General features: G+C 40.0%; 1 protein-coding gene across 1 annotated transcript in view; it reads right to left on the bottom strand.

Annotated features, from left to right (window-relative positions):
* Positions 1-10,630, bottom strand: part of ARL6IP1 (ARL6 interacting reticulophagy regulator 1) — a 41,147-nt gene extending 30,517 nt beyond the window's left edge. The window contains exons 1-2 of the mRNA XM_085632097.1: positions 10,406-10,630; positions 9,471-9,604 (exon numbers count right to left, since the gene is read on the bottom strand). Coding sequence (XP_085488223.1) covers positions 9,471-9,604; positions 10,406-10,441 — 170 coding nt within the window. The 5' untranslated portion in view covers positions 10,442-10,630. The remainder of the gene's footprint in view (positions 1-9,470; positions 9,605-10,405) is intronic.
* Between the last annotated feature and the right edge of the window lie 243 nt (positions 10,631-10,873).

Consider the following 10,873-nt stretch of genomic DNA (forward strand, 5'->3'; position numbering starts at 1 on the left):
GCTTATATGTGATTAATCCATATGTAATCTCACTATAGAATGCACATTAATTTAGAAAATGTATTTGTACTTTTAAAATGGCATCATGTATTTTTGCAAGAGTAGAAATGTGCTGAATTGTGTTTCACAGTGTAGAAAACCGCGTGATTTTAGTTTGCTTTAGTGGACTAAACTGAAACATTATTTTGGAATGCGCTCCTCTTTCCCTAGCAACTTTCAATGAAAGGGCCCAGATAAAAAATCCTGCCTTCCTCCGACCTTCAAAATGTTGCATATTTTTGTAGCTTGTTTAAACGTGGAGAGAAGAACACTTTTTTTTTTCATAAATCACATGACTGAAATTTGAACAGGAACAAGCCTGATTAATGACGTATCCAGTCAGCCCATGGGGAGATGATATGTCTTGAAGTTCTGATTGGACCAGCTATGAGGACTGAACACGTGAACTTTTACTTGAAATATGGCTTACAAGTGGGAGGAGTGCCTTTTTTGCCTTGCTTTTTGCCGCTCTTCTTTTTTCTGAGAGCCAGGCCCAGTTTCTGTGCTGGACACAGAGACAGGGAGGGGCTGCATTCTGTGGGGGCTATGGTGCAGTTTGAGACAGACACAGACTAGCACAATGAAGCAGAGGGAAAGAGCTGAAAGGATCAGAACAGATTTAAGGTGCTAAACTGCATTTATTTCTCTTTATGGGATATTTTTGCCATTATTAATTATTGATTAACCTTGTAAGACTTACTCTTCTGTTAGAAACTCTGAGTTTTGACTGACAATTTGCGCCACATTTCCCTTCCTATATGTGATACGTTCTGTATTAATGCTATTTTTCAATTCTGTAACCTGATTGATATTTGACTAATGAATAAAGAGTCAGAGAACCTTAGCTTTTGACTTAAATAAAATCCTTTAAAATAACTCACCACTCTCATTATTGCCTCTAATATTGTTTGCATTTAATTTTTAGATATATGTAAAGTCTCCTGTTTGGTGAAACACGGTCATCAAAAGAGCCATCATTTTTCACCCTTTACAGCGGTAAACCAGAGGTGATGTGGTTTTGAATAGGGAAATTACCAGGTAATTACCGCTGGATCAGTTTTTGGTAGCAGAGTTAAGGTTAGTGCCATCACCAAAAGGAGCATAGTTAGTTTAATGCCCAGTGCTAGAAAATAATTGCCCAAGTTAGATAAAGTCCTGATTCCTGTGCTCAGAACCTGAAGACTGGCAAAGCAGTACTGGAAAGGTGATACAAGAAGGAGATTGCTGGAGTGGTGCGAGTATTAATAGGGTTGTGAAATGTTAATGTGCCTGCAGGTATGTTTTTGTGGTGTTGAAAAATAGTAAGGGTTTTGACTGTGGATGAAAGTTTGCTCATTTTGACTTGATGTTTATTTTGTTTTATTGATCAAATTGATTATTGATTTATGTACTAACATTCTATGTTAAGTCGCGTCGAGTTTTATGTTGTTTTTGAAGACTTCTGGGATGTAGGAAGTCGGATGTTTGTAATGATTCCGTAGTAGGGCAGAGGTAAGCGCTGCTCTCAGGAAAGACGGAATTGTTGTTGCCCTGTAGGTACACAGGGAAAACGTGTAACGATTGAAGTTGCACGACGCATTGTCTGGGTTCGATTCGGTGACATCGGCGGGTGTTGCCATTAGAGACATTTTCTGTGTGAGAGAAGTGTGTATGATAGCAAAGGTTACCTGTGAAACTCTGGACCAGGGATCCAACTGGCATTCCGATAACGCTTATCACTGGAAAGGTAATAGGTACTCTCTGAGCTTGTTAGAAGGACAAAGGAGAGGTAAGCGCTGCTTTGTTAACGTATGTCATAATTCTGTAGTAGGACAGACTGTTCGCTGTTCTCGGGAAAGACAGGATTCTGTGTGAATGTACTACTTTTTCTTGTGTGAAAGTGCGTGAATGAAAAGGCATTCGGGTTAATTGTGAAACTCTAGTTTTATTTCTCAGGAGCACTGGGTCTCCAACTATGTGTCTTAACTCTGGAGAAACAGTTAGCCAATGCTTGTTAGAAGGGCAAGGTAGAGGTATGTGCTACTTTATCAACGGAAGTAACGATTCTGTAGTAGGGCAGAGGTAAGCGCTGCTCTCAGGAAAGACGGAATTTTTGTGAAAAAGGTCATTAACTATACTTTGGTTAGCGAAACAGATAATGGTGGTGTTTTTACAAACATATTTTGAGTTAAAGAGAACGTAAGAAAAAGGTTGCCTTAAGGTTTTGTTAAGGGAGGGCTTGTAGCAGGAGGAAAACTGACGTCCCAAAGGGCCATGCAGGCACTGAACGAGACAGTGGGTGTGTAGTGAGCCCTGTCAGTAGCAGGAGTTAAACAGACTGAAACTGTCAATTGTGGCAGGATTGGAGAAAATAAATTGCATTGAAATATTGCAGAAATGGAATTGTTTAAAAGGTTTAAAGAAGCCGTTTGGAGGTAAAGAGAAAAATTCATTTTTTGTTGGTGATGGTCCTGAAGGAACACCTGTGCATTTTATGTCTACCAATTTGGGACAAAATTAATGTATGTGGGTTCACCAATGGTGCAAGATTACTGAAAAAGAGGGTCCTTTGAGGTTTCCAAAAGATGGTACTTTTGAATTGCAAGTTATTGACAAATTAAGGGAAGTGTTATGTGAAAGAAAGACACCATCTAGAGCTGCACAATTTGAGGCCTTAAACATGTGGGAAAAAGCAGCAAGAGACAAAGCAAGTGAGGATAAAAAGGTAAAGCACCAGATGCAGAAGGGAATTAATGATGATAAAAAGCTTCAAATAAATAATGATTCAGGGGGTGAAATAATTGATGCATTGCTAACTGAGTGTCTGTCATTTATGTGGTTCCCATTAAAAATACTGAAAATAGTGTACCAGTAAGTACTACAGTGGCTACTGCTTCTGTTGAAAAGAGAGAAATACAGAATGAGAGAAATGTGCAGACATTTCAGATTGACCCACTACCTGTTGATTCAGCACTGACAGGGATACCTCCAGGTGTTACAGCTTTAAATGTGACTGATTCAGTGAAAAATCTACAAGCTGCAGATGTAGACAGTGCCTAGACAAATTATGACTGTTCAAATTAATATGGGCCCTACTCAAAAGGTTCAAAGAGTTGTAGAAGGAGTAAATATGTTGGGGTTTATTCCAGAAACTCAGAATGCACAGATTATTGAACAGAAACTACCCCACAGTCCAAGCATTGAAAGATGGTGTTTACAGCACCCACAGCCCAGGATAAAATGAATATATTTGAAGATGGGATTTTTCAAACCTACTTTGAGGAAGCAGCAGTAATTAAAAAGATAGAAAGCATGGGGGAACAAATTAACCAAGACCCTGAAAAAGAGAAACAGCTTAGTGTTTTAAATTCAACATTTGAGCATGAGGAAATTAACAGTCCTTGCTATTTACATCATGAAAATATGAACCAGTGTGAGGAAAAAGAATTCATTTCCCTGAGTAAGGAAACAAATACATGTGCAGTAACTACACATGGTAGACTGACCGATTTGGCTCAAAAATATGAAATTGTTTCAGGAAGTTTTCCATTTCAGAAAAGTTTCAGGGTACATGTGGATGATGAGGCAAATGAGACAATGTGTTCTTCAGAAATGCATTTTCACATTGCAGAAACAAAAAATATATTTAATGCAATGGATTTGAGAAATTAGGAGACAAGTGCACAAGAAAACATAAGAAAAAGAAACCACCAGACCTAGCAAGGAAATTGGATAAGAAAAAGAAACCACCAGATTTAGTTGAGGAAAATAATAAGCAGAATGAGGGAGAAGCTTTTGCTTGCTCATTGAGAGAAATGGTGGGAGAAGTGCATGTTCATGTGCCACAGAACAAAAGTGAACTTGCAGAATTTCTGAATACATTCCCGAAATTGAGACACAAACTTATGCTGTGGTACCCACAAGTTGATGAATTTATCGAAATTTTAAAGTTGTGTATTAATTTGGAAATGATTTGACACTGCCATGCAAACTGAATTATGGTTTAAATCTAAAGTTGCGATGCAAAGGCCAGGTGAGGAGACAGTGAAAAATGTTTGCATGAATGCACCATCATTTTCTCTTGTTGAGAAAAATGAAGCAGTGATTACTTTTCTGAAGGGCAGCGTGCCAGCAAAATATGTTAATTGGGTACAGATTAAAAGAACAAAACAGGAGCTAAAATTGGTTCATGAGTTTTGTGAAAGTGTGTGTTTAATGTTTCAGCAACACAGTGGTAGACAATGTCCTGATGCCACTAGCATAATATTCTTTGTGACTCAGTTGGTTATTGGTGTAATATTTTCTGATCAGATCAGTGTGCACATACAGCAAAAGCTGATAGAATGGCACCTGAAGGATGAAGGTTACTATTGTGCTGGACAGGGAATGAAGTCAAAAGAGTGAAGAAAAACCTATGATGGTACAGAGAAGGTTTGCACAGAAACGTTTTCAGAATAAGCTGTTTGCAGAGAATAAAATTGTGGTACAGGGTGATGTTTCACAAGCAGTGGTAAAAAGTGCTCAAGGAAGATTTGGTGTTCCACAGGATGGAAATAAAGGTGTTTTGGTTTGTGCAAATTCAGGTATGGATGTTGTACTGCTGGAAAAAAGTGTCCTTTTGCCATCTTTGTCACAGATTTGAGCACTGGAAGAAGAAATGTAAACATGATGCAGCAGTAGGAAATGTGAAAAAACAGAGAAATGCAGGTGCAAGAGGTGCCAGCTAAGCAAATGCAAATGTCAGTTCAGAAACAGGTACCAATGGCAGGAATTTTTCAAGCCCAAATGGTCCCACTAAATATGGAAAATGCTAAAATTAATTTAAATAAGTTGTCCAGAGCAAATGTGAATTATTTCCAGAAACAAGGCCTGACATAAAAACAATTGTTTTGCAAATTAAACAGCACAGATACTATACACCAGATTATGTTAATTTTCAGATTCCTGATGAGGATGTACATTTTAAAATGGCCCAACAAGAGACAGCTGTAGCATTGTTTTCAGAAAAGACAGCTGAAAAATTACCTTCCGATTTGAAAGCAATAATAAACACAGAAATAAGAGAGTTCACAGAGAAAGATCGTCAGATTAATAAAATGTGGAGAGCATGTCTCATTCAAATTAGAATTAGATGACATGTATTCAAGAACAGCATCAGTTGCAGGAATGTTACCAATAAAAGGATTTTTGATGGAATTGATTGGAAGTTTATGTAACTTTCTGATCACAGGTTCGCAGAAACTAAATGAACAGATTAGAGCAGGAGATTAATAACATCATTTTTCTATGTTGTCTTGTGGTACCGAATCCAGCCAATATATTTTTTCACATTCCATGTGCTGAAGAATGGCTTACTGTTATTGATGTTTGCCAAGTTCATGTCACAGTGCCATTGCATGAAGCTAGTGAGGAGTACTGTCAGAAAGAAAATGAATGTCTGGGACACATAATTGGAAAGGGAGGTAGAAAGGTGTCACCACAGAGAGTGGAAATAATTTACCAGATGAATCCACCTCAAATTCAGAAAGAAGTCAGGAAGTTTTTGGGAATGGTTAGCTGCTGTAGTGAGTGGTTACTAAACCTTTCCCTAGTGGCTAAGCCTTTACGGAGGCTGACACACAAGGATGTGTCTGATCCGCTTCCATTGGACAACAATTGCACAAAAACATTCCTAGAGTTGAAAGTGAAAAGGTGCCGCGCCCCGGCACTAGGAATGCAAGTTTAATTAAAAGAAAATACACCAATGTGCAGTGAGCGGGAGGGCTGCGCTCTCTCAGTGCCTGTTCAAAAACATGAATTTGTTCAAAGGTCTGTGACGTATTTCCCAATGTCCCTTGACCCCAACGTCACAGAAATGGCCAGCCGCCTTAATTTAGTAGCTGTGGTAGATGTCAGTCATAAAAAGAGTGAGTTTATAATAATGGCATTTCCAATTATTGTAATGGTTGCTTCCTTTGTGGAGTTGTTTTGGGAAAAAATACTGTGACCAAGAAATGTCTAAATTCAAATGTATTTAGCTTACTGCCAGCAAATGAAATTGTTTGTGATCAAACTGAACCTAAATGTTTAAATGTCATGAATTTCTGCCTGAAACCAAAGTTAGACTTTAATGATGAACGTCTGATTCAGCCCAACCATTTTGTAGATAGATCATATTTGAAAGGTAACAATGACACATTAAGAGCAGCACATGCTGTGCTTCCTATACATTATGTTGTCAAAGTTTCATGGCTGTCAGCAGTTACCTCAGCCCAAAATTCGAGATGGATTGCCCTTACCATAACATGCAATATAATTTCTCAATCGAGAGTCACTGTTGTCCTGGGAAAGAGAAATACTAATTCAATTGCACAATATTGTATCCTGTTAGTCTCAAATGTGTTATTGCAAAAGCTGATGCCCAGGTATAGATTGCCAGTTTCTCTGAAATCAGATCACAATGAGGTCTCAAAGATGATGAGTGCAAACCCACAGACAGGACAAGAACTGGATTGTAGCCATCTGCCTGAAGTTTTAAGCATAATAAAGCAACACAAAGGCAGCACAGTGTTACACTTTGCAAAAGACTGTTTCAGCATCACCAAAGTTGCTTGAGTATTTACATGCAAATGCACTTGTGAAAACGACTAATGAAAAGACTAGCCATTGCCGTGAAGGTCTGACTGATGTGGAGCGTGCAGTTTCACACCAGATTGCAGCTGCTACACAAGATCTACATAATGAATGGTGTCAAAACTTTGATCCGAGAGATGCGGTGAAATGGAAAGGCCTGTTCCAAATGTCCTGGCAAAGACTGTTGTGAAATGTGGTGGCCTTCCAAATTGGGTGCATGCCTCTCACACACGTATGGTTCTGTGTCCCCCTGATAAAACAGCTCCTCTTCAAGAAAAAATGCCAGCAGTGGTCAAAAGTCCACAGAAGAGGGTCAGTCAAGCTGTAAGGGAACACACAGTTTGAAGCAGCACTAGAAAAAACTGGAGGTGGCACAGGAAAAGCAAAAAGTGGAAACTGACTCAGATGAAAGCAGTATCCAAAGGGTAAAAGAGTCAGATGCAGCCTCTGAAGAAGAAATTAGTGCTGTGGGCCTACGAGTGGAGGTAGGAAAAAGCTGGCTGAAAGGGAAACCACAAAGTTTGCAGTGGTCCCTTGAAAAATCATTTGCACCCTTAGCTGAAACATCTGAATCTGATCAATGTGAAAATAAAAGTGAATGGCTTAGATTGGAAAAGTGCACGGAATTGATGGTGCTCCGTCAACATTTTTCAGCACCCGAGTGGTCAAAATGCATGGAAAAAGTAAAGGATGCCACACTGTTTGAGCCACCCTGAAGGCAAGCAGGTGACACGGAGCCAAAATTTGCTGAAACAAATACATGAGAACTGTCAAACTGTTCCAAGAAGCTACTTACAGAAATCTGCACAACAACATTTGAGCTTGGCCATATATGATCTGCTTACAGACCAAATTTGTGTGGCCTTAGAAATAAAGGTAACATTGTTATATGCTCAGCTTTTGTAATAACCAGTAATAAAGAACATACTAATTCAGTAGGGTTTTCTTTTAGACACCTGTGTACTAAAGATGAGTAGTAATATTTTAGGTAGAGAAAAACATATTTGACTCAATTAATGATGTGTTTTTTGGGGGTTTTTTTAAACAAATGTAACATGTGAAATTAAATTAGTGTGATAAATTTCGAAATCATTTAAGGTACAATGATTTGATATTTATCAAAAGGGTGAATTGATGGAGCTTAGGTTTCACCTATAAAATGTATGCATTATGATATGAAAAAAAGCTGCAGACATGAGTTTTACAATGGCACACAGATTGTGGAAAAGCAAGTTGAAAAAATAGGGCTTCAGTTTGGAGGTGCTTTTATGTGAAAACACGCTTAATTAGTTGAACAGCCATGCTTATATGTGATTAATCCATATGTAATCTCACTATAGAATGCACATTAATTTAGAAAATGTATTTGTACTTTTAAAATGGCATAATGTATTTTTGCAAGAGTAGAAATGTGCTGAATTGTGTTTCACAGTGTAGAAAACCATGTGATTTTAGTTTGCTTTAGTGGACTAAACTGAAACATTATTTTGGAATGTGCTCCTCTTTCCCTAGCAACTTTAAATGAAAGGGCCCTGATAAAAAATCCTGCCTACCGCTTCCTCCGACCTTCAAAATGTTGCATATTTTTGTAGCTTGTTTAAACGTGAAGAGAAGAACACTTTTTTTTCATAAATCACATGACTGAAATTTGAACAGGAACAAGTCTGATTAATGACGTATCCAGTCAGCCCATGGGGAGATGATATGTCTTGAAGTTCTGATTGGACCAGCTATGAGGACTGAGCACGCGAACTTTTACTTGAAATATGGCTTACAAGTGGGAGGAGTGCCTTTTTAGCCTTGCTTTTTGCCTCGCTCTTCTTTTTTCATTTTTCTGAGAGCCAGGCCCAGTTTCTGTGCTGGACACAGACAGGGAGCAGCTGCATTCTGTGGGGGCTATGGTGCAGTTTGAGACAGACAAGCCCTTTGAGTCCAATAGGTGTTGCCCGCCTGGTGCCAAGTATTGAAATGTTGTACTAAAGGAATGTGGTTTGGGCAACAAATGGTGTAGGATTCATTTTGTGTCCTGTATTGGTTCAATAAAAAGTGTATAACAATCCACCAGATGGGGCTATTGATTACAGTAGGTTAATGATGTAGCAAATGTTAACTTTGCATGTTTGCAGTGACATTTTATTGTGATTAACAGTACTTGTAGTGTGAAATGCAAAGAAGAAAGCTGGTCTGCTCGTCACAAGCTTTTCTTTGTTTTCTACTATTGTATTCTGAGCAGTGCCTGTTTCACATGACAAAGTCACAGGGAGAACTGGTCTTAAAAATGAGTAGCATTAAGGCAGGTGCACAGGTAACACCCTCCCACCGTCTGTATATTGAATAGAATGTATATTGGTCGTTAAAATTGTTTCGGATGTCAATTTGCGCTATTTGGACACTTGCTAATTTGGGCTTATATTGGAGCAGCTTTGGGCTTGGGACGGGTCTAAAAATCTGGCGAAACTGTTTGTTGTTGGGAGTTACAGTGGGCTTCTATTTCAATTGTGGACAGGTGTGTGTGATGCCTCCCTACACGGGCAATCCTATTCCTTGTATGTCCAACTGGTGTACTGGCTAGGGGGTCAGCCGGCACACATTTTTTTGGGACCTGTGCTTATTTTTCCTCATCAGATATTCTCAGTGAAAAGGAGAAGGAGAAAATGGGCAAACCGTCATAGATGGAGAATGAGGGGTAGCAGTGTCTGGTAGTGGATAGAGAGACCGAATGGACTTCAGATTTGCATTGATCTTCATAAATATTCCAATGGTGTGTCCCACTCCTCTATTAAGGGTGCAACAGGTAAACACAAAGAGGGCATGCATATTTTAAACAACCACACACTTACAAGAAAATGAAAGAAAGTGCGCCAATCAGAGCAGCTGGAAACCAACGTTTTTCCCATCGAAGCACTCTATCGGAAACCAGGATCACTTCTCCCCATGCTTGAAGCTGCTCCTCGAGGCTGGCTGTTTCTGCGGCCTCAATAACAAGAGAAAAACGTTGTTTATTTTTAAACATCTGCATTTGTAACACGTTGCGGAGACTTCAAACCCGCTTCCATTTTTGGGCAGTTTCATATAAAGCGAACTCGAACCGTAGGTATTACACAATGACACATTCATTTTTGGTAGGCACGGGGAGATCAAGTGATATGCCCAGAATCACAGAAAACTGAGCGGCCGCCGAGACTCACACCTGGTTCCCCATTTCCAAAGTAGGCAGCTCTGCCCGTTACACCCCCCCCCCCCCCAATCTGTAAAACTTCCGATAGCGTCAAACATTTGCCCCAGTGAGCCCAGACCCTGAAAACCTCGTCTCACCTACTCCCCAACCCCACTTTCTCCATAGAACACTCCTTAACCCAATGCCCCGTTGTGCAGGTTCCCCTTTTAGCACAGAAAGCCTTATATTACAACCGCAGTCAGTCCCCTTATACCGTTCCCCGTACCGATTCTCAAAAGGCCACAAAAGCCCCGATTCCTTAACGGACTTCACCGAGTCAGTCACCTCGGAGACTACATCGTACCAATCTCCTCACACGTATACTTATAGATGATCAGAATCTGTATATAGCACTCAATCCCCCCTTTATTCTAAGAGCCCCGGCCATGAGTCCTTAGTCTCCTATCACGAAGCCCCGTCTCCGCTTTCATGGCACGGTAAGCACCTAAAGTACGGTACCAGCCCAGAAAACAGCTTACTCACCCTTACAGTTGCTGAGCCCTTAAAGCAATCTACGAATAGGATCAGTGAACGAATGCCCTCCCATTTCTTACTTACCAGCAGGTTGCTGCTACGGTTATCTCCCTCCGCCATGATCTCGGTTCCACAGACGGTCAGCGACTGTACCCCGGCAGCTGTGGTGTTCAGAGAATATAAAATAGCGCAATAAAATATCCCGACAGCTTTTACGCGTTTCCTGAATATCACCGGAAACACATCGACACAGGGCTCCTGATTGGTGTAATCAACCGAAAACTCTACCCTCGTCAGCCAACGGCGAGGCGCATGCGTATCCGGAACCCCCAGGAGAAGTTTACATTTAAATGTTGGATGGCTTGAATACGCTGGATTTACTGTTGCCATAATTTGCTGTAAACGAAGCTCCAACACATGTCAAAGAGCACATCTAGTGCGTAAAAAAATCAAATAAGACCACACCCACAAAACCACATCAAACCTAAATAATAATCTGGATCACTGAAGTCGATTCGAGTTTTCCGTTATTGGTATATTGGAAGAACATGT

This window comes from Triturus cristatus, chromosome 10 (genome assembly GCF_964204655.1).
Source record: "Triturus cristatus chromosome 10, aTriCri1.1, whole genome shotgun sequence".
NCBI lineage: Eukaryota > Metazoa > Chordata > Amphibia > Caudata > Salamandridae > Triturus > Triturus cristatus.